The 21,079-nt window shown below is 41.3% G+C and overlaps 1 protein-coding gene across 4 annotated transcripts in view; it reads left to right on the plus strand.

Moving 5' to 3' along the window:
- FRMD3 (FERM domain containing 3) overlaps positions 1-17,642 on the plus strand; it is a 366,853-nt gene extending 349,211 nt beyond the window's left edge. For 3 of the 4 annotated variants that reach the window (XM_063913806.1, XM_063913807.1, XM_063913808.1), the window contains exon 14: positions 16,565-17,642. In XM_063913806.1, coding sequence (XP_063769876.1) covers positions 16,565-17,163 — 599 coding nt within the window. In that variant the 3' untranslated portion in view covers positions 17,164-17,642. The remainder of the gene's footprint in view (positions 1-16,564) is intronic. The other variant, XM_063913809.1, reaches the window with a different exon arrangement.
- The last annotated feature ends 3,437 nt before the right edge of the window (positions 17,643-21,079 follow it).

Below are 21,079 nucleotides of genomic sequence, written 5' to 3' on the forward strand. Positions count from 1 at the left end.
AAGAGAGTGAGAGCGGAGTTGGGTATGAAAGAAAGTGAGAATGGGCGGAGATGGTGGAATAGAGAGCAAGAGAATAGGGGGGAGGCAAAGCAATTGTTAGAATGAGGGGTGGGTATAGAGGGAGAAAACAGGGTTAGGTAAGAGAGAGAGAGTGGAGTGAGAAACAGAACTTTGGGGATGGGGAAAGACAAAGGAGTTAATTTACTAAAGCTTCTAAAACAGGGAATTGGTGATGTTGACCATAGCAACCAATCAGATGCTGTCTATCATTTTCTAAAAGGCAATAGAGAAATGATAGACCTCATCTGATTGGTTGTTATGGGCAATATCACCAATTCTCTGTTGAGATGCATATCAATGCGCCAGCCAACAACAACAGGCATCGCCGGTCAGCGACAGGATGGTGCGAAAATTTTTATTTGCACGGGCGTTTGCAAGGTAATTGACAGGAAGAGGCTGTTTGTGGGTGGTGGGGGAAATTAGCTAAGCGCTCAGTGAGTGGTGGTGTATAGATGATTATCAGCAGCAGCTTGGGAAGGGAATGCCAATCCCCAAAAGCACACTTGGATAGAAAAAATTACCAAGTTGCGCTAGACAATCAAATAAAAAAGCATTTATTTTAATGCATAAAATGTATTATGATAACAACAATTCTCCCGGGAGTACAATACACACTTTAGAATGACATCTCTATAACTGTAGACCTACTGCTAATTTTATAACAGAAGTACAAATTAGTACTATTCCAGAGCTTATGACCCCAGGGATATCACTTTAAATAGAATATTACCAACAGAAATGAATATTATCTGTTAAAAGAAAAAATAAAAAGTCTGTGTTGACATACATAAACTCACTTGGTCCACATGAATACCGAACAGTCCTGATCATAGATAACTGTGAGCTTAATCCAATGATCCTGTAGTAGACCGGACTTTTATAACATAAAATAGAAACTTATGTAAAAAAACAGAATTTTAGGAAAATTCTTAGTGCGCACTAATATAGCAGCTGGACACACCCCCTTCAGTAGAAGGTTCCCAATTCCTTCACCCAGTGGTGTACATGCAAAAAAAGAAATATTTGAAGGGGACTTATCCTGCGCTTCTTGATAGGATCACCGTCACACTAGGCTCCCAGAAGTGTTTGGGCTCATATGGATGGCATATAAAAGAGAATATCGTATATAGTGACGTACAATTTTACTCATCCATATAACAAATGACAATACAGTAGCAATATACACAGGTTAAAAACATTCCATGTTTGGCATAAAATAGCAGCAATGGTTAAAAATGGCTCAATGGCCTGGACTGGATTAAGAGGAGAAATGGAAAATTACCAGAATGATTTGAACTGCATGAGCAGTTCAAAAACAGCTTGCGGGTTTTTAGTGGGACAGGGGAACCCGGGAATCCCCTATACCTCGCTGTACTGCACTGGTCAGTCCTCCGCTACTCCTCAGCTCACTGTCCTGTCTCCACCAACGCGTTTCAACCTCATACAGAGGTCTTTTTCAAGGTGTAAAGTGATTTAATGTGCTGCTGAAAAAAAGATCTATTTAAAAGTCCTGTGGCCAATCACCTTTCCGCGGCCGCAGCTGGACCCTATCTTAATGATTGTTCCACTCTGTCCCATGTTGTGTGGCTCCACCTCTCATTTCCTGTTGACGTTTGTTTCTATGACAACTGGGTTTCCTTCACTGGATGTGATCGGGTAGTGGCGTCACGTCACTTCCGGTGACGGACGTCAGCGCTGTTCATTGTTTGTATGTTTAATTCGATTTCCTTCAGTTCAGGTAGCTTCTAACCACCGGATGGCATAAAGTCATATCCATTTAGAGTATGGAAAGAGAGAGTGGGAAGTGTGGGCAGAAGAGTCTCTACCTCTTTCTTAAGAGGCGTCGCGTCACTTCCGGTTACGGACATCAGTGCAAATTCTGTATTAAAATGTGAATAATACATACAATAGAGTGAAATTGTGTCAGTGTTAATCGTTAAAATTACAATACATCATCTACTCTACAGGTAGTAATAATCCCAATCAAATAAAAACAATAAAAAAAGGAACAATAAAAGGTTATTTTGCGAGACTTGTGACTAGAAATTCTATTTTTTTGTTATTATTAATTATACAAGTAATTTTTTAATGAGAATAGATATGGGTAGGACTGGATGTCCAAATGGGGGGAATAGAGGGGAAAAAAGGGGGGTTAGGGGCCTTGAGGACACTCCCTGATGTTGTAAATCATTCTTATAGAAACCACTTGATTTCGAAGTCGCTGTTCAGACCATCAGGTTTCAACGTCCCTAGCTCATATATTGCTCTCATCTCGGCTTTTGCCAGCTGGGTCGCTATATCTTTGTGTCTCCAATCTCCTTTTATGTGCTTTAAGCCGCAGAACTGTCTAATTCCATTGCAATTGCTTTGATGGGACACGCGGAAATGTTCTGACAGGGCGTGGGTGGTCAGGGATTTCTTAATATTCCTAAGATGTTCTCCCAGCCTAGTTTTAAGGGGTCGGGAGGTTCTCCCCACATACCACAAACCACACCCACACTCAATGGCATAAACTACACTGCTGGTGTTACATGTTATAAAGTCCAATATCTTAAATTGTTTTTTATTTATGGTCACTTCCGTGATTTTACTGCCTGAGCCTTTGATACCTCTACATCCCAAGCAGCTGCCGCATCTAAAAAAGCCCTTTGACTTTACAGTGTTCATCCTTTTTGCTGGTGGTTGGGCACTCTTAACCAGACTTGATTTGATGTTTGGAGCTTTCTTGTAGATGCATTTTGGTCTGTTTGGCAAAAGGTCTCCTATGATTGGATCTTTCTTTAAAATTTTCCAGTGCCTCTTGAGTGAATTTTCCAGATATTTATACTGGCTGCTGAATGATGTAACGAATGACCACTCGAAATTCTTCATGTCAGTCTTCTTTTCTTTATTCATAAAGAGGTCTTTTCTGTCAATGTCGGATACCTTTGTTAGAGAGCTGGTTATTTTTTCTTTGTTGTATCCTGATGACTCAAATTTGTAATACAGCCCTTGTGCTTGTTCTTCAAATACCCTCTGTTTATTGCAATTCCGTTTCACACGTCTGAACTGGCCCCCTGGGATCGAATCTAGCCAGTTCGGATGGTGGCAGCTGGTTGCATTGATGAACACACCTGAATCTGTGGGTTTGATATAGTTTTTGGTATTCAAACCGTTTTCATCGACCCATACCGTAATGTCCAAAAAATTCATAACCTGTTTGCTGCTTTCAAAAGAGAATTGTATGTGTTTGGAATTTGTATTTAGATACATGCAGAAATCATTTAGAGTTGTCTCATCGCCTCTCCAGACGAAGAATACGTCGTCGATATATCGTTTCCAGGACACCAGGTACGCCCCAAAGGGACAGTGGTTCCATATGGTTTCTTCCTCCCACTGTCCCATAAAGATGTTGGCATAACTTGGGGCGAACCTGGTGCCCATGGCTGTTCCGATTTTCTGTAGATAAAATGTGCCGCTGAAAGAAAAATAGTTGTTATCCAGGATGAATCTAACTCCGTCTTTCATGAAGTTTCTGAGGTCTGTGGGCATCGTGCTGTTCTCCAATGCCTGGTTGAGGGCTGCTAGTCCATCTTCATGATCTATGATGGTATAAAGCGACTTAACATCCGCTGCCACCATGATGTATCCATCTTTCCAATCCAAACTTTCCAGATTTCGTAAGAAATCTGTAGTGTCTTTCAAGTGTGATGGGTATTTTGATACCAATGGTTGGAGATGGAAATCCAGATACTCTGATAGGTTTGCTGTTACCGAGTCAATGCCCGATACAATCGGTCTACCTGGTGGTTTGACCGGGTCCTTGTGTATTTTCGGCAATACATACAATATAGGAATCACCGGATCTTTGTTGTAAATGAACTGAACCTCCTTTTCTGTTAAGGTACCAAGCTCTCCATATTTTGTCAGGAGAGTGTCCAATTTCGAAAGGATGTTTGTGGTGGGATCTGTTTTGAGTTTTGTATATGTTTGTCCGTCTCCCAATTGCCTAAATATTTCCTGATCGTATTCTTCTTTGGACATGATCACCACTCCTCCCCCTTTGTCTGTTGGTTTGATAACCAACTCCTCGTTTTCCTTTAATCCAATCAGGGCTTTCCGTTCTTTCATTGTTAAATTATGCCGATGTAAATTAGTTTTCATTCCCTTTATGTCATCAGATACTAGTTTTAGGAAAGTTTCTATGAAATTGCCCCTCATGTGGGAAGGATTAAAAATTGACTTGGGTTTGAAGGGAGTAGTGGGTATGTTATTTGTTTCTATAGGGGGGTTACTGATAAAGAACTTCTTTAGGCTCAATTTCCGCACAAATTTGTTTAGGTCCACGTATGTGTTAAATTTATTCAGGGGTAGCGAGGGCGCAAACTTCAGGCCTTTCTCGAGAACGGAGATCTCTTCTTTTGCTAAAATATGTTTGCTGAGGTTGAAGATTTTCATCTTTCCTCCTATGTTCTCTGTTCCATTTTGTCCCCCTTCCTTGCTGGTACTTTTCAGTTTCGCCTTTTTCCGTCTCGGTCTTTGTTTTCTATTTCGATTACCTCCCCTGGTGCCTCTCGTTTTTATCTTAAATGTCGTTTTTGATGTCCTCTCCCTAAAAAAGGCGATGAAGAGGGGGCATCCTGATCCTCTAATGGGCCGAATCTGTTGTTCATATCTCTCCGTCTGTGTCCCACTTCTTCTTCGTACCTTGTGTCCCTTGTATTGTATTGTGATGATCTATGTTTCGTCCTCCATCTAGGTGTTTCTATATACCTGTTTCGTGACTCATGGTTCTGATTGTGATGTTGTCTGTCTATGTCTCTCCATTTCAATGGTCTGAGTTGGGGGTCTGTGTAATTATCGTTCCTGATCGTATTGAATCTCCTCTGTGGTTTTGGTTTCGGTGTATTCTTTTTTCTACTAATTTCCTCCACTTCTTTGGGGAATTTACTGGGACCTGGTGTCATGCACTCACAGTCACTCGGTTCGTACTCTTCTTCATCCAGGGAGTCTGTCTCACTCTGCTTTCTAGTTCTGTCTCGATTGAATTTCCTTACTTTTCTGTCTATAATTGCTCTTTCGTTCCTTTTAAGATTCGCCTCAATCCTTTTTTCTATTTCTTTAAATTCTGGCAAGTCTTTAAATGGGTGAATTAATGTTTTGTAGTTAGTTATTTCTGACTCTAATTTTTCTAATTCCTGCTTCCTATCCAATATTATTAGATTCATTAGGTCCAAGGAGCACGTCTCTAGGATCTTATTCCATTCCATCATAAAATCCTCGTCCGTTGACCTAAAGGAAGCCGTCTTTTTCACAAGCAAACCTTTTGGAATAATCTTATGGGAGTGGTATTTCTCAAGAGTTACCAACTCCCACCAGGTGCGGTTCTCCTTTAAGAGCACTTTTTCTAATTTCTTAGTGATACTCTCAAGACATTCATCTACCAGAATAACTGATTCTCCATTATCTCTAAAGACATATTCGAATGTTGCCTTTCGGCTTTCCCTAATTTTAAACATATTGCAGCACAATGAATTTCCTATTGTGGGAATAGACAATAGGTAAAAAAACAGAATTTTAGGAAAATTCTTAGTGCGCACTAATATAGCAGCTGGACACACCCCCTTCAGTAGAAGGTTCCCAATTCCTTCACCCAGTGGTGTACATGCAAAAAAAGAAATATTTGAAGGGGACTTATCCTGCGCTTCTTGATAGGATCACCGTCACACTAGGCTCCCAGAAGTGTTTGGGCTCATATGGATGGCATATAAAAGAGAATATCGTATATAGTGACGTACAATTTTACTCATCCATATAACAAATGACAATACAGTAGCAATATACACAGGTTAAAAACATTCCATGTTTGGCATAAAATAGCAGCAATGGTTAAAAATGGCTCAATGGCCTGGACTGGATTAAGAGGAGAAATGGAAAATTACCAGAATGATTTGAACTGCATGAGCAGTTCAAAAACAGCTTGCGGGTTTTTAGTGGGACAGGGGAACCCGGGAATCCCCTATACCTCGCTGTACTGCACTGGTCAGTCCTCCGCTACTCCTCAGCTCACTGTCCTGTCTCCACCAACGCGTTTCAACCTCATACAGAGGTCTTTTTCAAGGTGTAAAGTGATTTAATGTGCTGCTGAAAAAAAGATCTATTTAAAAGTCCTGTGGCCAATCACCTTTCCGCGGCCGCAGCTGGACCCTATCTTAATGATTGTTCCACTCTGTCCCATGTTGTGTGGCTCCACCTCTCATTTCCTGTTGACGTTTGTTTCTATGACAACTGGGTTTCCTTCACTGGATGTGATCGGGTAGTGGCGTCACGTCACTTCCGGTGACGGACGTCAGCGCTGTTCATTGTTTGTATGTTTAATTCGATTTCCTTCAGTTCAGGTAGCTTCTAACCACCGGATGGCATAAAGTCATATCCATTTAGAGTATGGAAAGAGAGAGTGGGAAGTGTGGGCAGAAGAGTCTCTACCTCTTTCTTAAGAGGCGTCGCGTCACTTCCGGTTACGGACATCAGTGCAAATTCTGTATTAAAATGTGAATAATACATACAATAGAGTGAAATTGTGTCAGTGTTAATCGTTAAAATTACAATACATCATCTACTCTACAGGTAGTAGATCGGCATAATTTAACAATGAAAGAACGGAAAGCCCTGATTGGATTAAAGGAAAACGAGGAGTTGGTTATCAAACCAACAGACAAAGGGGGAGGAGTGGTGATCATGTCCAAAGAAGAATACGATCAGGAAATATTTAGGCAATTGGGAGACGGACAAACATATACAAAACTCAAAACAGATCCCACCACAAACATCCTTTCGAAATTGGACACTCTCCTGACAAAATATGGAGAGCTTGGTACCTTAACAGAAAAGGAGGTTCAGTTCATTTACAACAAAGATCCGGTGATTCCTATATTGTATGTATTGCCGAAAATACACAAGGACCCGGTCAAACCACCAGGTAGACCGATTGTATCGGGCATTGACTCGGTAACAGCAAACCTATCAGAGTATCTGGATTTCCATCTCCAACCATTGGTATCAAAATACCCATCACACTTGAAAGACACTACAGATTTCTTACGAAATCTGGAAAGTTTGGATTGGAAAGATGGATACATCATGGTGGCAGCGGATGTTAAGTCGCTTTATACCATCATAGATCATGAAGATGGACTAGCAGCCCTCAACCAGGCATTGGAGAACAGCACGATGCCCACAGACCTCAGAAACTTCATGAAAGACGGAGTTAGATTCATCCTGGATAACAACTATTTTTCTTTCAGCGGCACATTTTATCTACAGAAAATCGGAACAGCCATGGGCACCAGGTTCGCCCCAAGTTATGCCAACATCTTTATGGGACAGTGGGAGGAAGAAACCATATGGAACCACTGTCCCTTTGGGGCGTACCTGGTGTCCTGGAAACGATATATCGACGACGTATTCTTCGTCTGGAGAGGCGATGAGACAACTCTAAATGATTTCTGCATGTATCTAAATACAAATTCCAAACACATACAATTCTCTTTTGAAAGCAGCAAACAGGTTATGAATTTTTTGGACATTACGGTATGGGTCGATGAAAACGGTTTGAATACCAAAAACTATATCAAACCCACAGATTCAGGTGTGTTCATCAATGCAACCAGCTGCCACCATCCGAACTGGCTAGATTCGATCCCAGGGGGCCAGTTCAGACGTGTGAAACGGAATTGCAATAAACAGAGGGTATTTGAAGAACAAGCACAAGGGCTGTATTACAAATTTGAGTCATCAGGATACAACAAAGAAAAAATAACCAGCTCTCTAACAAAGGTATCCGACATTGACAGAAAAGACCTCTTTATGAATAAAGAAAAGAAGACTGACATGAAGAATTTCGAGTGGTCATTCGTTACATCATTCAGCAGCCAGTATAAATATCTGGAAAATTCACTCAAGAGGCACTGGAAAATTTTAAAGAAAGATCCAATCATAGGAGACCTTTTGCCAAACAGACCAAAATGCATCTACAAGAAAGCTCCAAACATCAAATCAAGTCTGGTTAAGAGTGCCCAACCACCAGCAAAAAGGATGAACACTGTAAAGTCAAAGGGCTTTTTTAGATGCGGCAGCTGCTTGGGATGTAGAGGTATCAAAGGCTCAGGCAGTAAAATCACGGAAGTGACCATAAATAAAAAACAATTTAAGATATTGGACTTTATAACATGTAACACCAGCAGTGTAGTTTATGCCATTGAGTGTGGGTGTGGTTTGTGGTATGTGGGGAGAACCTCCCGACCCCTTAAAACTAGGCTGGGAGAACATCTTAGGAATATTAAGAAATCCCTGACCACCCACGCCCTGTCAGAACATTTCCGCGTGTCCCATCAAAGCAATTGCAATGGAATTAGACAGTTCTGCGGCTTAAAGCACATAAAAGGAGATTGGAGACACAAAGATATAGCGACCCAGCTGGCAAAAGCCGAGATGAGAGCAATATATGAGCTAGGGACGTTGAAACCTGATGGTCTGAACAGCGACTTCGAAATCAAGTGGTTTCTATAAGAATGATTTACAACATCAGGGAGTGTCCTCAAGGCCCCTAACCCCCCTTTTTTCCCCTCTATTCCCCCCATTTGGACATCCAGTCCTACCCATATCTATTCTCATTAAAAAATTACTTGTATAATTAATAATAACAAAAAAATAGAATTTCTAGTCACAAGTCTCGCAAAATAACCTTTTATTGTTCCTTTTTTTATTGTTTTTATTTGATTGGGATTATTACTACCTGTAGAGTAGATGATGTATTGTAATTTTAACGATTAACACTGACACAATTTCACTCTATTGTATGTATTATTCACATTTTAATACAGAATTTGCACTGATGTCCGTAACCGGAAGTGACGCGACGCCTCTTAAGAAAGAGGTAGAGACTCTTCTGCCCACACTTCCCACTCTCTCTTTCCATACTCTAAATGGATATGACTTTATGCCATCCGGTGGTTAGAAGCTACCTGAACTGAAGGAAATCGAATTAAACATACAAACAATGAACAGCGCTGACGTCCGTCACCGGAAGTGACGTGACGCCACTACCCGATCACATCCAGTGAAGGAAACCCAGTTGTCATAGAAACAAACGTCAACAGGAAATGAGAGGTGGAGCCACACAACATGGGACAGAGTGGAACAATCATTAAGATAGGGTCCAGCTGCGGCCGCGGAAAGGTGATTGGCCACAGGACTTTTAAATAGATCTTTTTTTCAGCAGCACATTAAATCACTTTACACCTTGAAAAAGACCTCTGTATGAGGTTGAAACGCGTTGGTGGAGACAGGACAGTGAGCTGAGGAGTAGCGGAGGACTGACCAGTGCAGTACAGCGAGGTATAGGGGATTCCCGGGTTCCCCTGTCCCACTAAAAACCCGCAAGCTGTTTTTGAACTGCTCATGCAGTTCAAATCATTCTGGTAATTTTCCATTTCTCCTCTTAATCCAGTCCAGGCCATTGAGCCATTTTTAACCATTGCTGCTATTTTATGCCAAACATGGAATGTTTTTAACCTGTGTATATTGCTACTGTATTGTCATTTGTTATATGGATGAGTAAAATTGTACGTCACTATATACGATATTCTCTTTTATATGCCATCCATATGAGCCCAAACACTTCTGGGAGCCTAGTGTGACGGTGATCCTATCAAGAAGCGCAGGATAAGTCCCCTTCAAATATTTCTTTTTTTACAGAAACTTATGTAGTTGATGCTGTGAGCAAATGCATAATTGGTAAACCACTGGCCGATGTGACAAGGGGGAGAGCCCGGAGCAATGTTGCTGCGGTCAGCCGCTGGCTCCTGCACGGGGAGTGGAAAGCCGTACCTGAAGTGACCGCCGGACTGGATGAAATGCGGCTGTGTATAGCTGACACGCGGCTGCAGTATCCGGACGGTTGGCTGTTACCTTGCGTGGTACAATGTATGGGCTCTCAACAGCAGGCGGCTGACCTGTGCTCCCACGGGCAGCTCCGATTGAGCCTCCCTGCAATTGCCAGTGTGTATAGAAGATGGATGAACACTCAGGCGGCGGCTGGTCCGTAATCAGTGGTATACCGTAGTAGCAATATTAATGAAGATAGCTGATCTCCCGCACAGAGTAAAGCTGGATGAGGCTCCAAGTGAGGTTAGCAACAATAAGCACCTGTATCCTAACGCGTTTCAACGCCAGCAGGGCGTCTTCTTCCAAAGGCAGGTATGTGGGTGGTAACTGGCTGTTTACTGGGAGTGTCTGGAAAAACGCAGACGTGTCCAAGCATTTTCAGGGAGGGTGTGTGATGTCAGATCCGGCCCTGATCAGCCTGTTCTGATCGCACTGTAGGAGTAAGTCCGGGGCTGCGCAGAGACTGCACACAGTGGATTTTTGCAGCTCTGCGTACACATGGGATCACAAACTTGCACAGCGAATTTACCCTTTCCCCTGGGGGCGGCGACTATCTGAATGCAGGACAGCAAAGTTAACAGCCCAGTGATCAGGTCTGAATCACCCCCATAATTTTGCCCATTAGAGGAAAATGTTGTTTTGCAATCAACCTTGAATTAGGCCCATTGTATGCAAATGTTCATTTCCATAATGCAGTTTTAATTATTGTGACACAGTGAAATTGATACACACAATCACAAATCTACTGACTCTTAAAAGTCATTTAAGCAGCACACCTGGTGCCTGATTCAAACTTGGGTGAAAGGAAAACACAAAGAGCAATGTCTTGGTGACACCATGTTGCACGGCCGGTATGGCAGATGGAAGGGTGCAGAGAGAGACAGAGCTGGGAAGGGATTTCAAGGACAGCTGTACTAGGTAGCCATTTTAGAATGTGCAGAGAATTTGGGGAGTTGGCAGTTAGATTTTTACTAAGACACTGCCACATTGTTTATTCCAGTAGCAAATTGCCATTTGTTTGCCCTTGCTCCTAACTCTGAATTAAGCCCCTGATGCGAACACTAGAACATCTTTAGTTTTGTAGCGGTATACAACACACTTTGGAGTGTATGCCACTTTTTCACACTCAGGAGCCGGTCCGTATAATAAAAATTAATGTGTGGAGAGACAAGAAATCTTTGGAGATGCACTGTGCAAACGTCACTCATCCAACCACCCAAGGGGTGTATTTTCTAAGCCTCAGGTGGAGATAAAGTGGCTGTAGATAAAGTACCAGCCAATCAGCTCCTAACAGTCATTTTTCAAACCCAACCTGTGACATTACAGTTAGGAGTTGATTGGCTGGTACCTTATCTCCGGCCACTTTATCTCCACCTGAGGCTTAGTAAATAGAACCCAAAGTCATTATTACCTCTGTCAATTATAAAAACCTTTAACATTTCTACAAAAAAAAATAAAATACTCAGCTTATCCTTATGTCTTGATTCAGAGATGTACGTAAAACCTAAGGTCTATATATGTCTCTGTTGTTTCTGGGACAGCGCATGCTTAGGACCCATTATTCGCACATGCAGAACAGGTCCTGCATTCTCACACACAGTGCCCCATAAGCCACAGCCTGATTGACATTTGGGGGCGGGGAGCGGCAACACAGGGCAGTGTTCTATAAAATCAGGGGGTGACGCCCCCATTTTTCAGGCATGCTGAGGCCAGGGTCTGCGTCTTCCAATGCAGGCTTCTTGTCCCTGGCCGTGTGAACAGTCCAGCCATCCTGAGTTACCTGACAGCTACTCATATGGCCAATGTTCATGCAAGTGACCTGATGCTGCGTCCTCTGACAGAGCAGGGGTAGGCTATTAACACAAATTTAGCAGTAGCCGCTGCGACAACCGTCAAAACTGCTACTTACTGAACGGAGTCCATCTCTGAATCACCCCCATAATGCATACATTAATCATGATAGGATGGGTGTTAATTGTGTGTGCAAAATGTTATATCACTATGTTCCCACTTCTTCTGGATATACGCTTCTTGGCCAAGTGCAACATGTAGGTTCAAAATTATTACAAGTTTAAAGTGCACCCATCTCATTTCAGTATTCTTGTTGTGTAAACTGATATCTCATTTTTAGACTGCTCCACCAAACACAATGCACTTTGCTAAATCACCTTCCTCTTCCTTTGCGAACTGGTTCTCCTCCACAAAAGCCTCATTACGTAGCCCCGTCACCTGCACTGGACAGTTGTCATTTGCACTTCGTAATGACTGCCACTGACTTAAATTGTAATTTGCATACACTGATATTGACACAGTCATAGTATAAGGCAACTCTTTGCGTACTTTTTAGGTTGCATCCCTGAGGTAACAATTATCTGTACTAAATACATTATGTGGTTGCACGTACTGTTAGAAACAAAATTGTTCTGCAACTATGAGTCTGGTTCTGTGGATGGAGTAAAGCAAAGAAGAACAAGTAACACGCAAGTAAGAGCAAACTGGACAAAGCATGTTGCACTGCAGTTGGAAAAAGAACTCAGCTGCGCAATGAAATTGGAAACATGAACAAAAGCTGATGTATGCTGAGATAAATTATAAAGAAAATTTAATGTGACAATAAAAGAAATTTCATACAATAAAACATATAGTCTGGACTTAAACCTTATAAGGAAAATAGTAAAATACCCTGTACTGGATATCAGCTAAAACAAGCACTTGTAGTGTGAGCAGTAACAATATGCAACATTTGTATCCAACAAGTAGAAACAGGATCGTATCCTGGATATGAATGAATTGTTAGAATGTGGAGTAATTCATACATTTTAAACTGGTAACTACAGTCCCATGAATGTATTAATGGAGCTCCTTTATGTAGAAATGCTCCGATGTCAGATAAAGTCAAAATTACCTCTCCCGTGGGCTGGTTTCTAACCGAGCGTCCTCGGTTAGATTATCCTGCGTTGCCCACCACGTATCTGTCACTGGGAGGGAGAGGCATACCTTTGAGAAAGTCACGTGGAGCGTGACGAAACCAGTTAGGACTCCTCAATTCTTTTTTACCTACTGGACTTCTACACTCTGCCTAACAAGCATTTTGCATGACAAGCACTTTCATCTATACTAAGAGACTATTGGCCTTGCAGCCCCTGCAGTGGCATATTATTCTCTGCACGCCGCAGCTGACATTGAGGCCTGCCGAGCAGCATTGGCAACTCAGTCTCCATAGCGGCTCCTTCATACCTCCAGCAGCGTCTCCGTGTAGGACTCCGCACGGTGCAAGCTTTGCACTCTCCCTCCCAGTGACAGCTACGTGGTGGGCAACGCAGGATAATCTAACCGAGGACGCTCTGTTAGAAACCAGCCCACGGGAGAGGTAATTTTGACTTTATCTGACATCGGAGCATTTCTACATAAAGGAGCTCCATTAATACATTCATGGGACTGTAGTTACCAGCTTAAAACTTATGAATTACTCCACATTCTAACAATTCATTCATATCCAGGATACAATACTGTTTCTACTTGTTGGATACAAATGTTGCATATTGTTACTGCTCACACTACAAGTGCTTGTTTTAGCTGATATCCAGTACAGGGTATTTTACTATTTTCCTAATAAGGTTTAAGTCCAGACTATATGTTTTATTGTATGAAATGTATTTTATTGTCATATTAAATTTTCTTTATAATTTATCTCAGCATACGTCAGCTTTTGTTCATGTTTCCAATTTCATTGCGCAGCTGAGTTCTTTTTTCAATCTAGTTTCCTTCAATTAGGCAAATACACAGTGCCTACACAGCAGCGCAGTGAAATTGGGGAATTTTTTTATAGAACAATTTATTACAAGGCGCTTTCAGCAGTTTTTGTTTGTTTTTGCACTGCAGTTGGGGCAGATTTAACTTGTGCAGAGATTATTTATATTTGAGAAGGGTGTATTCAAACTCATATCTAAATGAAAGTGTAAGACTAAAGCTGTCCAGCATTTGTCAGCTACATGCAAAGCAGACAGTATTTACCCTACATGCAAAGAAATAAATGTATGTGTTCCCCTTGCAGAGCAACATGCTATGTCCAGGTGCACAGTAACTTTTCTTTACTCCCACTTCAAAATCAGGCCCCACTCTACATAATTTTATGTGCTGATCAGTGTAAATGTCTTGGTTACAAAAGACAAATCATTTTATACGATACTGTGTTAGAATTCTGTGGAGAACATCTTGTAATAACTAAGGTTCAGAAAATTGTTGACCTCACTTTACCCTAAGTGAGTCAATTAATTTTTTCTCCACACAAATGAACTTTCTCAGTGTGTTGTGCTGTGCTCTTGACCCATTTTATTCTAATAGATCTGTGATTGAGAAATTACATTGTATAATCTAAAAGTTATGAAAGCGTTAACATGGTGTGATTAATAAAATACGTTTTTCACCTCCCTTTCGTAGTCACTAATACCGTATTGCATTCATGTGGTGGGTCCCTCCACTGGGCCCCCCATCATTATCCTAAATAAGGTGACTGTGGAATAACCACAAATGAACAGAGATGCCAGCAGTACAGGAAAATGTTAAACTCACAAAGCTTTCTGTGTCTGCAAGGTGAATGATCTCAGCTGCACATCCATCCACGTGAGCTCTGTAGTGAGCCATCAGACTACTTCCAGATTCTTGATACAGAAAGCCTTGCAGGTTAAATAGATTGCTTGCACCAACAATGGATTTGGGCCACCCACTGAGATCTTAGTTTAGGCAGTGATCCCCCAATCAAGCATATGCACAAGAAAGGAGAAGTCAGCTGGATCTAAACTCATCTGGATCTGGGATAAATAGGTGTAACTGGGCATCAGATTGGTGTTCGCATTTAGCCTAAATTTGTCTTTGGTGTGTAGATGGGATTGTGGCCTATTCAGACGTAAATATATGCCAATTTCAGAATGCTGTCTTGCACCCAGGATATGACTGTGCATATACGCACTGATGGCTGTTCTCCCAAGTGGATTGTGGCAATATGGGCAGTGTGCTACAAAGGAACATGGGGTGTTTATCTGTTAAGCACAAGAAAACCATGCAATTGGAGGATAGGAAATGTATGTCTTACCTGCTTGATTAATTTCAGAGCAGTTCTCCTGAAAGCATGTGATTAATCAACCAGAGCAGCTGTGAAGCGCTCCCTTTTAAAGGCAAGGTGAGAGTGTTGTTTGCATGTCAGTCTGGGAAGGGGATGAGGAGTCTGAGGTATAAAAAGACTGTTTTGGGGGATTTATGATGATGATCGACGCTGGGAAAGCTGGTCGGAGACTAGGGTGTAGAGCTTTGTTAGTTAGTGACTGGGCCGTGAACATTTACTGTGTAATGGCTTCTGGTCTGCGGTCATTCTGATGAAATAAAGCTGTATGCAGAAGTCAGAGTCAGTGTGTGCTTCCACTACACCGATTCTTTATCACACGATGTGTATGGCTGCTGTGAGTGCGATTCTGAATCAGCCCCCTTGCGTTGTGAACATTCTGACCTTAATATGAAAATAATCCTTTGTCCACACACTTTATTTATTTACACTTACTTCTATGCAGCGTTATCATTACTGATTTCCATTAGAACAGTCTTCTGCTGAGAAAAATCAGTGATGAGTGACATCAATTCCCTATCATAATTACCTACTTCCTTCCAAGAGAAGGTCCAGTATGAATAGAAACCATAGGCAGGGTTTGATGATGAGGTCGGTGTCCTCCTGTAGGCTATGTAGTGTACATGATTCTGCAAATTGCGTTATTACGTCCCTGCTCACTTTAGGGCTCAAATGGATTTGGAAGTATGTCTGTCCATATCCAGATTCCGTGCAACCTACACTTATCACTCATTAACGCACAACAAGTTAGGGAAAGGCGGGTGAGTATAAGCCAAGTAGAGTAAGACGGGTTCATGTAATTGCAATTTCAGTAGACATGTCTGCAGGGGTGTGGTATGACTGGCCGGCTGTCGGGTTCCCGGCGCCCCGCATATCGGCACCGGGATCCCGACAGCTGGAATGGCGGCAGTCTGGGTGAGCGCAAAAGAGCCCCTTGTGGATTTTCTGTTGAAACTATGACTTTTTCATTCTGTTTATACACTAGTCTCCATGACATGTATCATTATGACAGTCCTTTTCCAATTCATGGGCTGGCGAGCTTTCTTTAGGAACAATTGCCTCCTCCCATAGTTAGTGTGGGAGGTTTTCCAATAATCTGGGAGTCTGTCTAACAAGAATGGAGAGTAGACAATTATGTACTTAGTATAACTATTGCTATGGCTACTAAACTGTAGTATGGAATTTACATATAAAAAGAGAGAACTATAATTTCAGAGAGAGGTAATCCACAAGACCAACACGGGTCATCATCATAAATAATTGTGTCGCGTTGCACAATGACATCGCCAGAACACAATTCCCTAACAAATACACCCCCCCTAACAGCAAGTCTTGTGTTGCTAACCTTACCTTTTCAAGTAAAACCTCTCGTCGAACACTGACATTTAATATCAGCAAATGTGACAAACACAATGTACAGTAATCCTGGCAAATGATTCATATTTTTGTTCTTTTCTTCAGGTATACTGCTGTCACAGCAAAATGATGTCACTTCTCCCCCTGTGCCTGGTAACTCCCCTGCCAGAGACATAGAGCTGATGTCAGACCTTAGACACCATGAGGAAGAGAGCGAGAAAGAAGAGCCTCTGACAATATCAGAGCAGGTGTATAACCCCAGTGCTAGCTTGTTGCCCACACCAGTAGATGAGGGTGTTGAGATGCTCTTTAATAGCCCACTGAGGCCAGAATGTGAGAGAGACGATGCTGATTCTTTTGAGGAGTTTGAGGCAGATGAACATGCGTTTCTGATTGCAGAGGAGGAAGAGCTGAAGGCTGCAAGGAGGGCACTAAGCATGAGCTACAATTTCCTGATGGGAAACATGCAGCTGAACGCGTTTCTCAAGAGCTTCTCTCGGCTTCTCTTGGTAACCCTGGGCTTGCTGTTTGTGCTCCTCCCACTGCTCCTCGTTCTGTTGGAGTCAGACATTGACGTTTCTTTTCTTCATGAAATCCGCCAGACCCCGGAATTTGAGCAGTTTCACAACGAGTTCTATTGTCCTCTTCGGAAATGGCTGGCATGTAAAATCAGCTCAGCACTTAATGTCGCTAACAGTTCTTAAATGACTGCAATACTGACAACTGAGGGTTATATTCAATACATTTCTTACCCACATATCACAAAGATGTAATATCCAATGGGTCATTGAAACTGTTACCAAAAATAATGATGTACATTGTAAAATTTCATGATTTTCTTGTTTTGTTTTTTTACTGTATAGTGGGGTAATTATGTATATATTTATAGCAGTTGACATTTTGGTGTGCTTAAAGCAAAAAAAAGTGATTTGTCCTTGAGATTTGTGGCACGTTCTGGGAAAGTCATTTTGAATATAAACCTCAGTGTAATGTCTCCTAACTCCTTCCATGCCAGTGAGTTCTGAAACGTATTGCAGGAGCATAGCGCAGTCTTCCCTGGCCATGGAAGTGTTAACCGATGCCTATACAAGCAACATTTTTTTGCTGGTTTTATTTTCTTAACTTTTTATGTGTTCAAATATTTTGGTAAATTTGTAGTAAAGAAATAAGTCTTCTTAACTTATTTAATTGTACAGACCTAAAACTTTAATGCACAAGAGCATGTTTGAAAAAATATTTTTAGATGACTCGCAATATTGCTTTTTTCTGAATGTTGTTTTTCTTTTCCAATCTATGTCTCAGTTCTCAAAACACATAAAACATTTGCACAGTATGTTCAGAGGTATTTAGCTGGTATATCAGTGATAACTGCCTAAGTAGAAAGGGGGCTGATGCAGAGATGAAGATATGACCATTTGGATACCATATCTTGCGTCAATTCAGTTAGCGTATGCTCAGGAAATGTAAGAATGCTTTCCGAATAAATCTACACTTAGTAATTAAGAGGTGGAATGGGCGGGGTTGGGTACGAAATCACGGCAGTCACAATCCCGACAGTAAGTATTTTAACCCTAACCCTATCCCAACACTCCTACAGCCTAAACCAAATCCCCCCCCACCGTGGCCTATTACCAACTCCCTAACCCTCCCCCAAGTGCCTAACTCCAGTACTTACCGTCGTGATTCTGACTGTCGGGATCCTGACCGCATCCTAAATGGAGGTGTGATGAGGCGTTCTCACATAGGCAGACTTTAAGTAAGGGCATATTCACACAATGTGGTCAATGTGGACTAACACTTACGTGCACATACACCTATTATGAAGCAAATCTTTTGCATGTGATATAGGGCAGGTACAAGTACACACTGATGATGGTGACTGGAAGTAAGCCTGGCACACATATGCTGCAGGTGCAGAGGCGTTTGTACCTCCAGATGTGTACAGCTGTACATATGAGAGGATATATGCTATTTGTCCAAACAAGTTACTTTTGATTAATGTATCTCCAATTTACTTTCAGGATTGCATCAGACCCTTTATTATTTGACATTAATGTTATTCTAGAATCAGAGTGCATCACTTAGTTAAGTTATATTAAGTTAAACAGGCCTATCACAACACTTTATATTGAGCTTCATGAAATGAAATATTGATAGATGCAATTTATGTCATTAGTGAGAAAGAACTGTACTTTTTGTTAAGGTTACATTTAGTGATGTTTCTTCGTGGATATCACTAGGAACTGAGAAGTGTGCAGTCTGTCCAGGATAGGGCGATTCAAAACACTTCTGGGTCCTATTTATCAATTCATATTTGAATATGAAGTATACTCCAGATGTACCTTAGAGCGACCGCAAATGCAGCCCCCATAGGTTTCTATGCGCGCTGCTATGCAGTTGGATTTACCATATCTGGAATGCAAAGCATTCTGGACCTTGAACCTAGTTGCTTATGCCATCTGCAGATGGGGTTAGTCTGTAGTAGCCTATGGGCTACTGTTACGGTGTTGTTGTTTTTTTTGATGCATGCACTCGCCAACAGTCAGTGCATGCGGAATAAGCCCAAAGACAGTGAACCAGAAAGCAAAAGCTACCACTGTGCTTTCAGCTCTTTGCAGGGACCTGTCTTATTGGAGCCTGTCTCCTTGCAAGACCTTATTGGTAAATTACCCTGAAAATGCAAATTATGGAAGTTTTCTTTACCATAGCCACATTGAAAATATGGATTGTGATAAATATGCCCCTAAGTATTTAAAAACACTGGATGGATTTTAACTAAAAGGAAGTACACACACACACACACACACACACACACACACACACACACACACTGTAGTAGCTTGAGAAATTTCTTACTGATCTGCTAAAGGAGGGTGAGGAGGTTGGAGAGCATAGAGAAGAAATGATAGAGGTAAGTAAGGCAGGTAGACAGACCTTGAGAGTGAGGCTGGGAGGCAGACCGTGAGAGGGAGGCTGGGAGATGGACCATGGAAGTGAGGCTGGAGGGTGAGAGACAGACCATGAGAGCAATGCTAAGAGACAGACCATGAGAGGGAAGCCGAGACAGAAAGAGACTGAGGAGGAGATAAAGGAGAAAATTACAAAAGAAAGTGAAAATCCACAATGGTACATAGAGAATAACTGAAACTACATTGATTTTATCCAGTCCTCTGGAGACAGGGTTCTCTCTTTTGGGTCACTGTCCTCTAATACTACCCCCATCTCTCTTTTTTGTTTATCTTTATCTTTATAACCTTATAATATATCCCTATAACTTATATTCTCTCCCCTAGCACCTGCTTCCTCACAACCCTCTCTTTTATCCTAAGGTGATAAATTCCTAAGTGTAAGGCAAAGATGCACATTAGTGTGGTGTGTCTATGGCACAATGATACAATATCTTATACTTTTAAGAATGTAAGTCATCAAAAGAATTAACAGAAATATTTTGTGGAAAACATAATGTAGCAAGACATTTGATATAATTTATTTGTATAGTTTTGATTATATGTAATATAATTTGATAATATGTGATGTGTTCTACCTTTCAGTTCTTTATCATGTAATTTTTATATTTAGCAAACATCACTTTTTCCAGTTGTATCAGTAGACATATTTATCCGCCTAGCGACATATTGTACATTTCAGCTATAAATCAGTAGACAATAGGGCCCACGCTGAACTGCCCAACAAAACCCGATCGCTATACCCCTTTATTTAATTTAACAGTGGGACAGTCCCATTAAAAACTAGAATGTTGGTTATTTAACAAGCACCAAAGAAATCCTAAAGTAAAAAAAAAAACACCTCAATATACTCAAAATTCTTTTTATATATCATATAAGTTGCAGTGTTCACATATTAAAATGTATTTTGATTCTATGTCTTCCTTAAAGAGTGGACAAAGTATACTTTTGAAACTGACAATCCTCTAAAACTTTTTTATGTAGAGGGAGAAAGGGGATATGGGAAACTTGAGCACAGGTGGTGAAATATGATATGACACTGAATGAATTGGAAAAAAACACAGTAGTTTAGAATTTAATCCTTCATTGAAGGATACTATAGCAGTAACTCATGTGGAGGTGCACCCCTGAGAGTGAACACTAGTATACCAAAAAAGAAGAGGAAAAGACTCTCGTTTTTTTGGGGGCACTCATTTTTCAATGAGTGCCCCCAAAAAAACGAGAGTCTTTTCCTCTTCTTTTTTGGTATACTAATCCTCTAAAACTCCAAGCCCAAAACTTTTTTTTTATGGAATAAAGGAAAGAGTTAATAAGTAGCTTTCTCCAGACTAGTCTGATTCGTGTTCACTTCCAGTCTGTAAAGTTGCAGGAAAAAAATATATCAGCCTTTATATTTCAATACCGATTGGACGTTACTGAAGAAATCGTGATCCATTAAGTTGACAGAGAAATATGCCTTAAGGAAATCACCCCCTAAGATTATATATATTATAACTTTTTTTAAATTGAAGATCAGATGGGTTAGTTAAAGGGATTCAGTATGTTTTACCGGCGGACGGGATGCCGGCTGTCAATATCCTGACAGCGACATCCCGCCCACCAGATTGTTGGCAGCGGGGAGAGCACTAGGAGTACCTTGCAGGCTGCGTGGCTC

The sequence above is a fragment of the Pseudophryne corroboree genome, chromosome 1 (assembly GCF_028390025.1).
Source record: "Pseudophryne corroboree isolate aPseCor3 chromosome 1, aPseCor3.hap2, whole genome shotgun sequence".
NCBI lineage: Eukaryota > Metazoa > Chordata > Amphibia > Anura > Myobatrachidae > Pseudophryne > Pseudophryne corroboree.